Genomic DNA, 18914 nt, shown 5'->3' with positions numbered 1-18914 from the left:
ACTCATTTCGTCTGTGTGTGTTTTTGAGTGTGTGCAAATATTTGTGTCTGTTTGCGAGCACTGGCATCACATCCAAGTTTGCACGTGGATAATAAAGCTGTCTTTAAGTTTTATCACCTACCAATAGGGATGGAACAATACTTGTTTTTATTGGATTGCAGGATAATCGTAACTATATCATGGATATCCTCATGAGTGACTTGACCGCCGAATTGACTCCAGTTTTTCCTCTAATTGTTACATTAATTTGGCCACAGCTCATAAGTAACAGTTCAGATCAAGTAGAATTTATTTTATGTTATGAAAATCCATCTTCTCATTTGATGTAGCTTAGTATTTGTTGCATGTACAATTAACATCCCTGTGCATGTATTTAACAACAACAACAACAACAACAACAGCTTATGTAAATCTGTTCTGTAATAGGCTGTATGCATGTAAAAATGGCTCTTTCTGTGATCTGTGTGGTGACTTTAAAGACATTTTTAATCAGGGGGGCCTTATGATTTATGGTTCTCTTTTAGGTTGTTTGTTTTTCAGTAAAATGTTCATGTGTGTGTCCCATGTGTGATGGGATAAAAATATTTGCAAGTCAGTTTTGAATATATTTTGATAATTATTGGGATAATATTGTGAGTCTCAATAATTGTGGCCAGGATATTTGTGATCTCCTCTAGTGGCTGACTGCCAAAACGAGTGCTAATAGGTCAGGCTTTAACAACCAGAATGTCATGCCATCTCATCTCCTTTTCTGCTCTCGTCCTGTCTGACTGAATACCATGGCAGGAATGTAAAAAGTTATTATGCTAATCCCTCAATTGAATGTCTTTGTTTTGGGGAAGAGAGAGAGAGAGAGAGAGCAAGAGGGAGATAATTCGTATAAAGAGATGAAAAGCAGTGTGCTAATTCTGAGTTGCCTGTTGAGACACAGAGACAGACAATGCGGGAGACAATTTTTTTTCTTTAATGAGTGTTAGACCTTCTTTTTATTTGCGTTCTCTACAGGTTTACTCATTGTGTTTATATACAGCTTATGTGCACATGCCTCCGTGGTGAGAATCAAGCACATCCTTTTTATAATGACACCTTGAGTAGATCCCTTCCCTGCAGCTGTATGTGTTTGTACAGCCATCATGTGTACTTTTCATGTTTTTGTCCCTCTGCGTTACACAATATCATAGTTGAAGTGGGAAGAAGACCCCATGCAGGTGTCTGTATTGTTGACCCCAGCCTGTTTAGAACCTTGTTGATGATGATTGGAGGTAATCTGCCTACATGGAGCAACATGGTGCCGGAGTTGAAAGTATAATTATACTGTATGAGAGGTGGTAAAGAGAGGGAGAGGAAAGGGCCATTGAAAGTGACTGGCGAGAGGCTATTTATAGCCGATCCTAACTGTCTGTAGACAAGAGGGTGGTATTCACCTAGAGAGGCTGTGATTGGTGGATGAGTGGTTGGCACTTAATAATAGAGGTTATGTTTTTTTTTTATTGACTTGTCTCCACTAATGATGTTGTATATGTCTTTTTTAGAATATTGTTTTGTCTTTGTTCCATGTAGTGAGGAGTGTTTTGGCTTATTATAATTATGAATAATAATCTTTTGTAGTCTTGGCCATAGTTTTCATCAGTAACTTATACTTGCTGTAGTTTTCCTGTGCAATGAAGGGTCATTCCTGACCATTTTGGGTGGACACACTTCCGTTTTACCTCAAAATTAAGTAGTTCAAAGCAATAGATGAACATTTTAGGAAATACTCTTATTAACATTTTTGCGGTGAGTCAGATGAGAGGATCAATACCACTCTCATGCTTGTATACTAAATGTGAAGCTACAGCCATATGGCAGTTAGCTTAGCCAGGTCGGAGGACCTTCAGCCTCTGTATATGGGGCGACTGCTCTAACCACTCCCGAACACCCCAACTATTCCTTTAAATAATCAGGCTAACCTGTTTTTACCTTTTTTACAAAATTTAAGACACATCTAAGGAGTAAAGTGTTGTAACTGACAGAAAAACTACAAAAATATGATGTATGATAAGTTGTAATTAACCAAAATTGATTCATTAACGTTGCTTCTCTTGGGCTCTTTATCTGGTACATTAGACTGGTGTTTTAATGTCACAATGACAGTTAGTCATTTATCTTCTTTGTGTCCCACAGGTACTACAGCGCCACCATCCTGCAGATGTCAGGAGTGCGAGACGACAGGCTTGCGATCTGGCTGGCTGGACTCGCAACCCTCACCAACTTCCTGTTTACCCTGGTGGGAGTGTGGCTGGTGGAGAGAGTGGGGCGGAGGAAGCTCACATTGGGCAGTGCCATAGGTAAGGCAATAAAAATGTTCACATCATGTACAGTATAGTAGCGATGACTACAAATCCTAACAATCATTCTTGCATACTACGTGCATCATTCTTCTGACAGGTACATGTTTGAGTTTGAGTCTGCTGGCCATCGGTTTTCTGATGTCTGCCCAGTACAGTCCTCCCGTCACCTTCCACCCATTAGACCCATCTATGGCCAACTCCACCTGTTCCAAATACCAGTAAGTACATACAGTACACAGAGCTCAGTTTGGTTCCAAGAAGCATTCATTAAACTACAATAGACCCACTGCCGCTGGAAAACTGTCTCCTCTGCTATGAAACAATGAACACTTATTATCTCCGTTAATTACAAACCACAAGCTGAAGATGGCACTCATCCTGATGGTACAATCCAAATAAAAGCTGTTAAAACTGCTCAGGACCTACAATTGATTAGTTTGAGCCCCAGAATTACTCCCGCTGCTAATTGCCATCTCAACGATATAAAGGGGGGGAAAAGATTAACAATGTTTAGATATGGAACAGTTTAACATTCAGGTGCCCTCTGAGGATTGAGCTGGTTCTTTAATAATGAGATACTTTTTAAGCATTCAAAGGGTGTGTGGGTGTTAACGATTACTGCTGTTTTTCCCCCTAGTCTGCACCAGCCCCTCACTAGTGTCATTATTCACCTTTTATCACATTTTGCACAGGTTTAGATGAAAACAAAGAGCTATGGAAAGACCACTATCCACCTTAGAGCACTTTTGGTCTTTGTAAAAGCACTCAGTACTTTGCAGTGTCAGAATCCAAAGTGCAGGAGGGCACACTTAGTGGTGGAGAGCCTCAGAGGATTAAGGGTTCCTATAGGGTATCCTTCTAAAAGGATTTTTGTGGTGAAGTTTTAAAACATATTTTTATGCAGATTTCTAGGTGAAAATTAGTACTAGCATATATATACACAGTCCCACCAGGAAGATGAGCCTGAGTCATATTATTCAAGACACAACATGTAACCAGTGATTCCTTCACAGAAATAGAATGAGAGTAGAAAGGAAATTGACCTGTGAGCCATGGTCATCTGACTAGTTCAAAAGAAAATGGCGCTCAGCACTGTGCATTAACCATAGAAATAGAATGAGTTATCACGCTACAACTGTCATAGGTCTTTGCAATGGCACACATAAAAAAATGGCTGCCGCGCTGACCGTCCTGCTATATTAATTTGAATGGGAAGGTCTGTTCCACTCTCATTCTATTTCTCTGACTGATTTATAAATAACAGGATAAAGCAATGGGTTGTCATGGAAACACTACTGTAAAGATGCTGAGTAAATATTGTGCATGTCTATTTGAATTTTATCATCTCCCAAACCTCAGGACTGAATCAGCTGCAATTCATTTCATTGTCGCTATTAGCAACAAAGGGCAAACACACACAGAGACAGACGGTGTGTTTTGGTCCAAGCCAGGGATCAGATGCTTCCGTGTCCCAATTTACTCTCACTTACACAGACACAAGATGAAACTCCTGTGTAACGACGGCCTTTCATCATAACAACAAACAACGCCTAATGGACTCACTGTCCAGCACCCACACACACTATAACACACACAAGGGGTAATTTGAAGAGATGAGTGCTTTTACCACACTGTATTGGCTTCATTGAGTTCACTTTACTCCATACGAGCCCACACATCTCTTCGCTGACCGCAGCAGCAGAACCACCACAGGCCTTTCACACTCATTGTGGATAGGGCGTCTGATTTAAGGGTGTATTTTTATTAATGTGTCTCCAGTGGGGTTTGACAATGGGTCACTTGCCTGGAAAATGATGAAATATCTTGGATATGCTACCTTTAAATGAATAATTGTACTTTTTCTAAGCTCACTTAGTTAATGTACTGTTGCTATGCCTGTACATATCATTTCCATTCTTGGATGGCGTATATGCAGTTTACAGTCATATTGTTAGCAAATTGACCTCTCACAATTCTTAGTAATTTTTGAAACAATATGTTCGTTATTTCAAAAAGATGTAGACAAAAGCAGGGTCATAATTCCTGTATTTGATTTTGCTGGATGAAATGTTAAGATTTAGCCCATATTATCCCAATGATACAAAAATATCTATTGTATATATTTTCCATATTACTGCGTTTCACTCACACAGAATTATAAAAAATGATTATTTCATATAGACTATTTATTGAATTACCAGTAAACGTGCTACATATTATGAAGATATGAAGAGATTTTAGCCGTATCGCCCATCCGTCCTTTTCGAACCGACTGGTTTATAACAATTACCCTGTAAAAAGTATGCAATTGATGGATACATACATGATATTGTGTTAGAAGACAGAGGCTAAAGCCTGGCAAAAACTCTGATGCAGTAACATTGAGGACCAACTTCCACACAGTGAAGTTGTGCAGCTTACGTAAGTGCAGATAAACACACTGTTTAAATCATCCCTTTGTACACTTTTTATGTAGCCACAACTGCTTCGCTAATATGCACTTACATCATGTGTTATCTTTAGTATAAGATCAATATAATATACACTTCCAAATAGCATCATTTAAATCTGAGCTGAAGCTTAGCTGTTGAATGTCTCTACTCACCTTCCTTCACCAGTTACTTGTGCGTCCCACTGGTATCCTAATGCATGCTTTTATTTTCATCTAGCTGACCTCAGTGTGAAATCAGAGCAAGGTGCCCTGCACACAGGGAGACTACAGCCTGCAAAAATAGACCTCTGGAACAAAATACACATTTCATGCACTTCCATCAGGATAACAACCACAAACTGGAACTGCACTGTGCCCTTGAAAAAATAGAAATAGCTCTAACATGCAGACTGCTTTTAAAAGCAAAGACATAACAGAGAGATAATGACAATATGACAAAATGTACCATGTTAACTTATAAACAATTAATAAAGCCATTTGAATTGATAGGACAGGATAAAGATGTAATGATGATGAATCCCACACCGTTTGTATTTTTCTTTTAATTTTGATTTATCACTTCCTGTACGTGGGGAACAGACCATAGAGTTATTTCATTTGGGTACGAAGTTGAGTCTTAATTGGAGTCTCAGTTAGAGTGGGTGGAATGCTGTTGTCTGTTCCATCTTGTGAAGCACTATCTGTGGGTAAGTGTATTTTTAGAGCTGTACTGCAACTCAATACGATACTTTTAAAGTATGTTTGTGAAAAGTAAAGGAATGTTATTTCGGGGGCTGCATGCAGTATTGTTGATTGTATTCAGGGACATTATAGTTAATGTGTCTGCTGTTTGACTTGCAGACTGTGTGAGCCGTGCATGCTGGACCCTGGATGTGGTTTCTGTTACCGTGAGAATGTCTCAGCGCTCCTCACCTCCTCCTGTGTGCCAGTCAATAAGGCTTCCACCGAGCAAGCGGCATGGGGCAGGTGAGTCACAGGATGCTGGGCTAGTATGTGTTTAAGATGGAGCAGCAGGGGCTACGCTGTGGTGGGAAATATTTTGATAATGTAGGTTCAGAATATATATTTAGAGTTTTGGCTAAGGCAAGACAGTATAAGCAAAAACATTGTTTTTTCATGCGATGATTACTGAGATTTGGACCTATGTTGCTTCTATAATATTTGTAAGACTAGTGGAAAGAAAATTTAATACACATTTAGGTGTTTCATAGACACTTTGTCTATTTTGAGCCTGCAGATTTCTCCTAAATTCCCCAAAAGTTAGCATAACACCTAATTTAGCAAATAAAATTTATGAAAACGAATTGCCTTAAAGTGAAATTCTGGTGTAAAATCACCCCAGGCTATTTTTAGGCAAATAAACTAATCAAATAAGCCATCGGGACATTTTTTTCCGTGTATGTTCTATTACCGGAGGTTTCCTGGAGAGGCGCTAACAGCCGGCAACAGCTAACAGTGATTAGCTTGGGGCGGAAAGTTGAACACGCTAAAGAGGCTGTTTTAACCACTAATACTGCTCAGTATAACACCAAACCTCTGCAGTAGCATGATAAGAGTCCCTACACATTAACCCATCGTATATTACACAACTAATAAGCAAATATCCTTACCTCCAGTCTATCTGTAGCCGGGTGCTGCACTCATGGAATGGCATTCTTCTTTAAGCACGCTTTCTTTAAGTCCGAACCTCTTCTAGGAATTATGTATTCGTGCTTTTCCAAATGTTTGCCCCAGACACCGTAATCCCTCTGCCTAAGCGTCTCGACCGTGGTCTCGATATCCAGATTCAAAACAATAAGCCACTGGTTTATAAGAGCACGGTCATCGTACCGCAATGGCAGCCGATGAAAAGTTTCTGGGTTGTAAGCTTTCATTTTTGTTTTGCAGCCGGGAAAAAATGCAAACATTCTGTCTCTCTTCACTTCAAGATGCAGGCTAGTCGTCTTTACCCGTGCCTGCACTCACTGTGCGTCTTCCAGCAACAACAAGCCCCCTGCTCCCTGATGTTTCAGTGCTGCACGAAAAGCTGTGCGGGACTTATCCGAACCTTTTACCATCTATTATTAACTTATATTTCACCAAACTGCCACAAACCACAATGTTTACGTGTTTTGCTGGAATAAATCATCAATAGTCTCCTTCCTTTCGGATTGCATTTGGCAATCAACTTAAAGGGACTTTAATACGAGGAGAAGCTGGTACGGAGCCAGTAGGTAAGTCTTTCAAAACACTCTTTTAACACTAGCTACATTGTTGGTGCTTCGGTTAATGTGTTGGGACTCTTCTCATGCTACTGCAGAGGTTTGGTGTTATTTGGAGCAGTGTAAGTGGTTAAAAGAGCCGTTTTAATGCGTTCAACTTGCTGCCCCGAGCTAATCCATGTTAGCCGCATTTGGCTGTTAGCGACTGATAGCGTCTGCCCCGGATTTCTCCGTTAGTAGTTCATACATGAAAAAAATTGTCTCAAAGGCTTATTTGATGAGTGTATTTGCCTAATAAGAGCCCGGGATGATTTTACACCAGAATTTCACTTTAATGCCAGTAATCAACTGGGGAAGTTTTATGGTGAAATCTATTATTCATGTAACCCTCATCACCTGTTGTGTCTTGTTAAATGTATCAAAAAAAAGTCTCCTTGGAATTTGAAACAACCCATTCCATCTTGAATTGAGATCCAGTGTGTGCTCCTCCAGATGCTCCAACTCCAGCTTGATGAGAGATCAGACCTACTGGGCCTACAACTACTGCCCAACCTCCTACTCCTGGCTGGTTTTACTGGGTCTGGTGTTGTACCTGGCTGCTTTCGCTCCAGGTACACTTTTATTTTACGTCAGCATCACCTATTCTCTCCCATTTGGTTGGTCACCTTGATGGGTATTGCAGCGGTGGGCGGGGCGAGGCCAAATCCAGAAATTCTCCCTGAGAGAGAAAGAGTAGATGTGCTTCCAGCCCCTTCTCTGACATTTTACTTTTTACCTGCTTAAAGGGTTAGGGTTAGTCGAGACGGATGGTTCTTTCTCGACCCTGAAAACAACACTCTCACCACAAGCTCCATTAAGAGGCTTTCAATCATCTCAGACAATCTTCCCCAGCAGATGGAGTTTGCCCAGCTGTCATGGAATTGTAGATGATGTACTATACTTCTCCAACAAGCCTCCAGTATAAACTCGTCTTCATCCTCTCATAAAGTAATACAACAGGCTCATCTCTTATCTCTCTCTCTCTCTCTCTCTCTCTCTCTCTCTCTCAGGGATGGGTCCAATGCCATGGACCATCAATTCAGAGATCTACCCTCTGTGGGCGAGGAGCACAGGGAATGCCTGTGCCGCCGGAGTCAACTGGACCTTCAACATCCTGGTGTCTCTCACCTTCCTCCACCTGGCTCAGTACTTCACCTACTATGGTCAGTTTTTGCACTTCAGAATTTTGAACAAACTGATCTGAAACTGAACTGAGCTGAGCAAACGATTTTATTTTTTATATATATCCAGTCAAGCTGAGCTCAGGTAATGTCGATCAGACTTAACACTCCTGTCAGGAACACTTACCACCAGCGATCGATGCTGTCATTCCTCATCCAATTGTCAATCCTTTCATATAGCTCTTAGCAGATCTTGTGTAACATGCCTAGCATACATCCTTATCCTTATCCTTACGTTAAAAAAAAAAAAAAACATAAGGAGGTGACAGCTGATTGATCCCCCGATGTGTTTCCAACCTTTTCTCCTTCCATACCTCCTCAGTCAATGTGGCTCAGCAGCAGGTTTCTCCTCAGACAGGAAGGGACTGGCCTTTCTTGGAGCTGGCAATCGATGTGTAAGGGGTGATTGTTGTGGCGTCGTGAGAAGCAGCGGGTTAATGATCAATTGAAATCGTTCATCCATTCATGCGGTTTATAAAGATTGTTTACCAAGAACGCAAAACGATGTCAAAGCTGAAAAAACATAATGATGTTGCCATAGAAATGATAATGGTATTTAGCATAATGCCGATTGTACCTCAGAAATAGCGTACTGCTATGACACAGAGAAAATAGAGATCACAGTGGTCAGGAAAGCTCATTAAACCTTTGTCACCGTGCCTCTGTAGGAATACATGTTCCTCACCTTACCAAGTCTTGTCTTCTTCTGTTAATACCGCTGTAATGCAATTTACTGTACGGTGACCAGGAGCCTGAACGTAATATTTCAATTTGGTAAAACACTTTCATTTGTCAACACACAGACACACAGACACACAGCACACAGACACACACACACACACACACACACACACCTCCACTGACGTTCATGTGCAGGTAACATCCATTAGCTGCCCTCAGGAGCCACTGTCTTTTCCTGTAAATGAATGAAAACAAAGGTATGTATAAAAAGCGACACAACTCTTGAAAGTCACTGCAGCGTGCTTCGTGTTTGTGGACTGGCTGTCCCTATTGACAGAGTGTTCTTTTGTTTCATCTTCCCAGGAGCTTTCTTCCTATACTCCAGTTTGGCTTTGCTGGGTTTCTTCTTCATCTACGGCTGCCTGCCGGAGACCAAAGCCCGGCGTCTGGAGGAGATCGAAGCGCTGTTCGAAAACCAGCTCTGTTCCTGCGGCGCCTCCGATTCAGACGAGGGACGGCAGGTCGAATACATCCGAGTCAAAGGTTCAAACTACCACCTATCGGACAACGACGCATCTGACGTAGACTAGGAAGAGTTTGAGTGTTTTCTTACATACATGCAGAGTGCAATGTAATATTTTTCTTTTTTTTGTGTGTGTGTGTGTTTGTGTGTGTGAGCCAAGGAGCCACTGGTCAGCATCACAGTTTAAAAGGCCTTTTGCTTGTATCACGTTGTGAATAAGTTCTCTTCCAATTCAGTCAATTGCGGAGTCCAAAATCGATGGCAAGTCATGGGGGTGTCAGCCCATTCTCTGAAGTAAGGGTGAACTGACGTCAAACGCACTACTAATATCTCAATTAGGAAACGCATACAGAAAAGTGTCTTTTTCGTGAATATTGGACAGGAAACACTTCATGTACAAAATACAAGGGACATTTCCTCTGAGTCCACCGACTCAGTAAGATGTTCCTAATATTTGGTACACTTGTTGACTAGATATTATTCATGATTTATACACATGTTGTACATACAGTATAAAAAGTAAAACATGACACAGCCGTCCTACAGCATTATGTGAGAACTCCATTTAAGAAGTTACAGTAAATGTGGTCTTGAAAACCGGGTTTGTGCATCCACAAAACGTTTGTTGACACGACAGCGTTTGTGACCTATGGTTGGTACGGTACCATTATGCCTTTCTATATGAAACACGTCTCAGTTACATGTCGTTTAAGCTCGTAGCACAGCACACTAATGTCAGTTCCTCATCTGATGATGGTCTTAGTTTGTGGTCTTGCTGATATTTTTTTATGAAAAGCAAACACCAGAGATGTACAGTATATTGTGCAAGTTTAGAAAACTTGCATTGTCAGTCGGTGCCTAAACAAAACTGCTCTCCAATCTAATAGCACTGAAAGGAATAAAAGTTATAATATTTATTAGTTTAAATATTATTCATAGGCTGTTTTTGTGGTTGTGTCAGGCCTGCAATTCTGTTGCATACCTGCCTCTAAAAGTTGTGTTTTTTTTAAATATAATACTATGTGAAGTAGTCTCATGTCCCTCTGTTGCTAGGTTGTCAACACCTACACCTCATGTTGTAAACCTGGGTATTTAACATGTAATGTCCAGCAAAGAAAGTGGGAGATGAAACCATGGTTTTATGATTGAGACTTCACTTGTATTTTAAGTATTTCATTCTATGCTAAACATGATAATACTAGTGCCTGTGTATTGTGAAGGTCCCCAATGGCTGTTTTTCAGTCCAAAGTCCTTAAGTGGATGTATTCTATCATGTTATGATGACTAGGTCTATATAGCTTTATTATTTTTCATGTACATATTTGTATTTTACCCGTGATGGAATGTTTGTTTGTTTTTTTACGATCGTTTTTTGATTTTTGTCTTCCTCCATAGCCTTATGTACAAATAGCAGAGCATATCATTTATGTGGTTATCGTGTCAAGAGTCGAGGAGTAGGCTTTAGCGTAATTTGCAAATGTCGTTCTGTAAAAATGTGTGAAATCTTGTGAGGTTACAACTTGTTAGTCCAATACACATTATACTACGGGGTAGCTAAACTGTTGAACAAGGCATTAACAGACTGTTTATGTGCCAAAAAAACAGGTGTAGGACAGGCCATCATTTTTGACACATTAGTCATAACACATCACAAATTAATAAGATATAATACCTCTTTTTAATAAACTTTTCAAATAAGAAGCTGTTCATCAATGCTGTGGCACATGGTAATGATATTCTCGGTGATCGGTCAAAGTTCAATGAGGTATTTTCATCAAGTGTTGTGATATTTTTGTTTTTTTCAAGGTGTCACATTTATTTATGGATGCCTTGGGAAATCAGTATAACAGGAATTAGTGCCGTGTTATGTTCTCATAAATGGCAGGAAAGTATTAAAATGACTTCAAAACACCCACATTAGGAAGCATAAAGGTAGAGAAAAATAGCTGGCTATAACTCAAAATGTGAAAGTATTGTTTTATCTGTTCGATTTCCATTGGGTCCAGGATGAGTTGTCTTAAAAACCACACAAACTAGTTTTGTACCGAAAGTATTATTACAGGTTGTAAAAAGAAGCTCCATAGCACAGATTGTGTAATCAAACACGTGTTGACCAAATATTTAGCGTCATTGTTTCAGCTGTTGACATCCAGTCCTCTACCACAGTGAGGACATTTAATGTGTACTTCTGGTGAAAAGGTTGCAATTTTTTTCTAGGTGTGTTTCTACAGTTTACGAGGAACTACAAAAATACCGCTAAAAAAAAAAAGTGCTGTATACTATATTTGATTATTGTTCAAGCTGTATATGTTTTGCTAGAGTTTATATTCTATAAAGATTTAATATGTTCATGAAATCTTAACACTGGAATATGTATATGAGGAAAGAAATAAACTAAGGAATCAGAGCAATGCTTTGGGACTTTATTTCAAAGTGTCTCTATCATAGGACACATAGAACAAAGAGGTGAGAACATTTTATGTGTTGTATATGCTTAAAACAAGCTATTATATAATGCTTTGAATAAAATGTGCAGAACATATATGTTTTGTTTTTTTCATTTCCTGCTGCCTTCTTTCAGCTACCTTACTTCCTTTCTCTGAGCAGGAGCAAATTATCATCCATTTCCTGAAGTGTCTCTGCCTCATCTGAGAGTCTGTTGGCCTCTGTGGCACGTGACCTCCTCCCTCACTTCATTTGAGAGGTCTTTAATCAGACGACTGTTGCCCTCCCTCATTTCTGCACTGTCTAGTCTCCTCACCTGAAGCAAAAGACATCCATATTTTATAAGATACCCGTGTTCATTTCTGTCTTCGTCAGTGGAATTTGCAGAATTTGAATCTTAAGTTTCCCATTTTACACATGAAGTGACAATCTTTTACTTTCACATAATACCTCTGCACTCTGCCATGCTCAGAGCATCAAGAAATGGCTTTCTGGGTCTCTGCCGGATCACATTGCCATCACTGTTGTAAGCAGTGCATTTGTTTATAATGCTGCTGCTGCCTGATAGGGAACCAGCCGTGGATTTGTTCTTGGCCCATGGCGTATGCTTCTCTCCACTCCTTCCTTGGCCTGGTGAAGGGGTGTGTGTACTTGGCTGTGCAACAGTATCAGTCTGCCTCCCTGTGGCCCGAAGCTGCACTGACACATCAACAGGTGGCAGGCACAAGTTGAACCCAGTGGATTTGGTTGCGCTGTCTATGACAATGCTGCACTGAGTCGAGATGTCACATGTCTCAGCTGTGGGGTTGTCGACAGTTTGAGTTCCAGCATCTCGAGTTTCATTGGATGTTCTCTTACATTTGCACAGATCTGAGCTCTGAGTTTGAGCCAGAGTTTGAGGAGACGCAAACTGAGCTGTGTTGCTTCCTGTCTGTTGGCTATTAAGGGTACTTTCTAAGGCTTTACCTTGGAAGGATACATTCTCAGTAACTTTGTGATTGTCTCTGATGTTCATTTTGGATCTCGCGAGCGGGGTGAGAGGCCTGAGCTTGCTGTGTCTTTGTTTTGGATTCCCCTGTGAGCTCAGATCTGGGTTAAGGCTGTCTGCACAACAGGCTTGGTCCATATATGAAGAGGCAGCCTGGAGACATGGCTGACAGCATTCTTCCTAAAGTATGTTTGTAAAGGGAACAGTGTTTGTTAAATATTAAACAGAATTTGACCCAAAAAGAGTAAGAAGAAGACAGAATGCTTATCTAATCCTATTCACATTCTACATTAATCCATATTCAATCAGTTACATAAATCAACCCTCTGCCCCAGCGTCCATTCCCTCCAAACTACTATGTTCATCCTCTCTATACATCACCAACAACACTACCTAATCAAGAATGTGAAAAAGAAAAGGAAAACCAACAAATAACAACAACATAGGCATGCTTTACATTCCTCTTCCTCATTCCTGTACCCCTTTTTTTTGCATATTGCTAAAGAGAACAGCGTTGTAGTAAAATTCAGAAATAAACCAAGTGAAGTGATACCTAATAATCTTTTCAGGGCTATCCAGTGTATTATGGGAAAAACAATTTATCAGCAGCACTGGGCACAGAACATCCATCGCTGTCAGGTGTTTCCTGGAGGATTGTTTGTCCGCTCCTATTGCACTTGTGTGTGTTCAGGGATGATGATCATTAAAAAGGGATGGCTGCACTTACCGGCACAGTGGTAATTTAAACTCTAAGATTAATTAAAAAAATGTTGTGTGTGTTACATAATGTAAACTCTACTGCAGCTCTAACTGTGTTTTTTTAAAATTATTATCCTTATGTGATTTCACAGTCCCAATTCAACAGCAACATGAACAAATTTCCAAGTGTAACTGAACTTACAGCATTGGAGTCTGAACTCGGGTTACCTCTCCTACAAGAGTAACTTGGCGAGTATTCACAGCCATTCACAGAGCCATTATTGTATTCAAGACATGCTGCAGGAGTGGGAAAAAAACATCTATTCAATGTATTGTCTTTTCTCAAGCATATATATATTAAAGTTAAGTGAAGTAGCTTAATTGGAGAAGCTTAAGAAACTTACAAAAGTTCATGTCATTGCAGTTGGAAGGCTGTGAATAAAACAGAATTAACATGTAAACTGAAACTGCCCACACATCAACAGTGCACAGTACCCTTATATTTACCTCTGTCAGGATGAATTGACAAATTCTCTTAGAAGCTCTATACAACAGTATACAACAGCTCATGTTGATCGGAGAACCGGGTTAAAAGGTCTTATGCTTACAGCACATTTTCATTTTATTCATTCAGTTCAATGTTTGCTTCATGGTACTTACAAACATGACCACCTGGTGGCAATAAAAGGCTAACTCAACACACTTACATGTATGTGGTTGCTTCCCTCCACTTCCATGCACTGTGAGTCAGGGACAGTTCTGACAGTGTAGAGGGGAAAAAAGAATAACAACAAAGCCTATTATACATCAATGGTTAAAAAAAAAGTGGCTGATTATGTTAAATGTGTAAAACCCTACTGTGGTGCTGGTGTTTCATCTTTGAGGTATATCTTTCTTCTCCCAAAATGAGAAGCTGAAATCAAATTTCAGGTTAACCTCAACAAGAAGGTCATTGTGATTATGTAAAAGTTTCAAGCGGTATTCACCTTCTCTCTCACATTCTTCAGTACTGAAGCCCTTAAAGACATCTCCCTCAAACTGCTGCTCAGTTTCTGACTGGTGAAAAGTGAAGTCCAAAATGGGCTCCTTGTCCTCTGGTTGGTTGAAAGAGAAGGTAATCTCGTGTCTTGCTGGGTCCCTGGTCTCTGTGCTACTGTGATAACATGCATATGCTTTGATTGCTTACAAAATGACAAGAGAGGAAATGCTTCATCAAATTCTAAAGTTGTTCTCACTCTGGCTCTGGACTTCTGAACAGGGCTGCTGTAGGTGTCTCCAGGTGGTAGAGGGGTGGGTTTGATCCACAGGACCAGGGGATGATGTCTGTCATAACTCTGGGCTGAAAGAAAGGCTGAAACTAACAAAAATAAAATCATAATAAAGCAGCATCATCATATTTGGAAAGACACTGTTGCATTTGAATGCTCAAAACTTCATAGGAACTTTTGGTTAGCTCCCAACAATAATATCCAAATACAATAATCTAAATGTTTTCTCCTGATAATTCTGCAAAACCAGGACAGGTAGATTGAGCCATCAGAGTTTAATTGGTTCCTAGATAATAAATAAATGTTACAAATGTCGTATTAAGCAGTGATTTTGCAGATGTGTTCTATACGCTTGAAAAACAGATCCACAGTTAATAATACTATTTAGGTCTGCATCTGGGATGACATTAGCTGGCACATTTGCAGGTCTTGAATTAACATAACTGCCAGTTTGCCCTTCTGCTTTACTCAAGATGCATTTGCAACCTCGCAAAATATCACTTTAAGGTAAAACGAAAAGTAGTATTCTAGTAGGCTGAACAGTGATATTATGTGTTATATGCAAAAGTATGATAACCTGTTTTACAGCACAACATAAAGCCAGTTGGAAGCTTTGTGTGTGCCAAAATACTATGCTTAGGGAGACTACATAGCTTAGGTATGATCTGTGCATACTTTTATAAACTTCAATAAATATTATACTGTATTATCTATATTGTATTATCGACCAGAGTACAGCTAAAAGTTAACTACTGTAGATTGCCAAGCAGATTTTTTGCAGTTTGTACCTTGTACACACAGTAGTACAATAGTCATGTCAAGTGTTTCCATGTCTGTGTGATAAATGCCACTTTAGCCATGAATTAATGTGTATTCCTTAAAAAGGATTAAAATATATATATATATATATATATATACTGTATATATATATATATATATATATATATATATATATATATATATATATATATGTTTTTCATTACCTTGGTCTGCAGCCCTGAGGTGTCCCAGGGTGGAGGCGAGCAGTGGGGAGGTAGCTGCGCCTGTGTCTGGCTTCTCAGCTGAAGATTCAGTTGCTGGGGGAATATTCCTGCGGAGACCAGTTTGATTTGGCCTAAAATGTACTTATTTTTATATAAAATGTATCCATGCAGATTAAAAATGCACAGTTACCATTGTGAGATTCAATTCATAAGAGTTTGTTTGATAAAAAAAACACCACCTTGGGCTGAGGAAGCTGATGAGGTGGAGGAGAAGGGGCTGAGGGGGTTGGTTGTGGATGGCAGGTAGTCAGATGCACTGTTGTCTGAAAAGGCTGACTCCAGCACTGGTGAGAGCTGAAGGCCAAAAAGTGATTCATTAGCCAAGGGGTCCTAACATTTGTTCATGTTCAGCTAATCTTCCTAAGATCCATTCATCATCTGCATCCGCTTCTCATTTACAAATCCCAGCTGACATTTGGCAAGGGGCAGCGAACACATGACCGTGGACAGGTCGCCAGTCAATCACAGGGCTGACACACAGATATGCTCATACTGACATCCACTCCTACAGACCATTTAAGAGTCAACATGATTTAACCTGAATGTCTTTGGACTGTGGTTGGAGAGAAAACCCACGCTAACACACGAAAAATACCACACAGAAGGGCCTTTGCTCTGAAGCGACAGCGCTAACCACTGCACCACTGTGCTGACCCTTTTCCTAGGATAAGAAATGCTCAAAAAAGTGTAATATAGATAGCTGGAAAGTGACTAACCTGCCGACACTTGAAGCCTTGCGGAATAACATGCTTCTTTTTCCTTGTTTCTTGAACACTAGACATTGACAAAGAATATAGCCAATGGATGTTTTACATGAAACATTTATTCAGTATTCATTTGTGAGGTGATGGGATAATCTTTGGCCTCTGTCCACCACTGCGATAAGAGGCTGCCGTTTGTACATTTTATTTGATTCTACAGTGATAGACCTGGTCGATGCTGTCAAAATCCGATGTAACAAAACAAACCACTCTCCAGCTTTACCTGTACTGAGGTTGGCCCTCGACAAGACTCAGCTGTGATGGAGAGCAGGGGCTCATAGGGAGTACCAGGGGCTCATTTCTCTTATGCTTGGATCCTCCTTTACAGCTGCCAAGAACTGCCACTTTTGGAGGATCTCAAAAAAACAAACATTGTTTACTTGCATAATTTGCCACACTGAGGGAATGATGAACATTGGTGTATAGACTGTGATTACATACTGCATTTAAGCCACGGGGCATTCATATTTTCAAATAGTGTTATTTTAAGTTTTACCAACTGGAAATTAAAATATTTTATTTTCATGCACTGTACCTTCTGGGTCTGGTCTGATACATCATCCTGCATTATGAGTACATCATTTGAATAGCTTTCAGGCATTACTTGTTTGATGTAAAGACAGTATAAAGGAGGGAGGTTACCCTTCATTATTCTCCTGAACTGATGTTTTTCCTTTCAGCTTATTTTGTTTGAATTTTGGTAACCATAACTATTTACTTAACCATTACTTTTCACCTTTATTTTCTTTCTTTGCAGCAATCTGGTTAACGATGAACAAAGTCATCAGATCCATACTGCCAGAACTAGTGCCTCGGGGGGATGTTGGCAGAGCAAGTCCCAGGTTCTTCAACTTCTGTTGCATTTTTCTCTTTTCGAAGAACTCCTGCAACAACAAAAAAGAGCCACACTTTATAGATATACAAATAATAATATAACTATTACTTGTCTTGTTAAGACATGGATATGCTATTTAGCTGTCTCACCCTCTGTTTTTTTGCGTCTTTCTTCATCACAACCCTGTTCCTGCAATGAATCGTTTTGTAGTTAACGTTTTGGCTAGCGACAACATTAGCATGTCAGCTAACGTCATTGACCTAAATCGCTCCTCTCTTACCTTGACCCACCAACCCAATTCATATTCAACGGCTTTAACTACAACAAATGAAGACTACGGTGCAGTGAGTATGAAAACAACAAAGTTATAGCTAATATGAGTGTGAAAGTTCCGTTACACTGGTAGCCAAGTTAATGTTTTAGCTAGGTAATGTGAGCTATCTAACGCTAACTAACGTTAGAGATGCACGAGGAACCTTCACTATCCTTTCACGCGCGGTTTAGATATGTTAATTCATAGCTGTATTAACTAATGTATTTGAACTACTTGTTTAAAAGTTGCCAGTGGTTAATGTTTCTTCTAACAATATATTTCCATGGATACTAAATTAGTGTTACTGTATGACACATTTGTTTGGATGCCATAAAAAACAACTGTAACGTTAGTCCCTGAAGATGACATAGAAGTTAGTTCGTCACTCCATGGGTTATACAGTCACGTGTACATATATATATATATATATATATATATATATATATATATATATATATATATATATATATAGTATACTTTATTAAAACTTGATTTATTCTGAAATACTATTGTTTTTTAGAATTCTGAATTTGTTAGACTATCCAATGTGGCTATACTACTGCTGTGCATGTTCAAAATTAGGGAACAGTGGTCATTGTGTCATGAGAGAAGATATAAACAAAGTTGTCTTAGTGTCTATAGGGTTCAGAAATTAATAGGAAGTGTAGAGGCCACAGCTTTGAATGACTTCAGCACATCTGTGCCCACAAGACATCACTAGTTTCTCACACTGCTCTGGTTTGATCTTAGTCCATTCCTCTTCAGTCTCTTCCACAATTTGGTAACTGTAGTGGGTTTCTTAGCCATTACTTTGTTGCCAAGGATTTTCCAGAGATTCTCTATGGAGTTTAGATCTGGACTCTGGGCTGGCAGTTTTATTGTTTCAATATTCTTAGCTTCAAGGAACTGCTTAAGGCATTGACGGGGAATTGACTTGCATGAAAACTGATAGGAAGACAATTTCAGTGGAGATATTAAATGTTGCCGAAGGAGGTAACACACTTTGGGTTCAGTTTTTCCCCAGTCCTACGTCGAACATAATGTTTCCCATCAGACCCAAATAAATTGAAAATACTCATCACTGAAGTGCACTCTGGACCAGTTCTCCTCTGTGCACACAACATGCTCCTCAGCAAGGCAAGTCCCGTCTTTTTA

The 18914-nt window shown here is 39.7% G+C and overlaps 1 protein-coding gene across 1 annotated transcript in view; it reads left to right on the top strand.

The window, feature by feature from the left end:
- The window catches only part of LOC310962392 (proton myo-inositol cotransporter-like), a gene marked incomplete at both ends in the record, with an annotated part of 67229 nt that extends 57755 nt beyond the window's left edge, over positions 1-9474 (top strand). The window contains 6 exons of the mRNA XM_083934855.1: positions 2164-2327; positions 2428-2548; positions 5623-5748; positions 7476-7594; positions 8033-8185; positions 9248-9474. Of these exons, the coding sequence (XP_083790981.1) occupies positions 2164-2327; positions 2428-2548; positions 5623-5748; positions 7476-7594; positions 8033-8185; positions 9248-9474 (910 nt within the window). The remainder of the gene's footprint in view (positions 1-2163; positions 2328-2427; positions 2549-5622; positions 5749-7475; positions 7595-8032; positions 8186-9247) is intronic.
- Between the last annotated feature and the right edge of the window lie 9440 nt (positions 9475-18914).

The sequence above is a fragment of the Echiichthys vipera genome (genome assembly GCF_963691815.1).
Source record: "Echiichthys vipera genome assembly, chromosome: 20".
Classification (NCBI taxonomy): domain Eukaryota; kingdom Metazoa; phylum Chordata; class Actinopteri; order Perciformes; family Trachinidae; genus Echiichthys; species Echiichthys vipera.
Note: the sequence above shows the minus strand (reverse complement) of the source record. Positions and strands in the feature narration are given on the sequence as shown.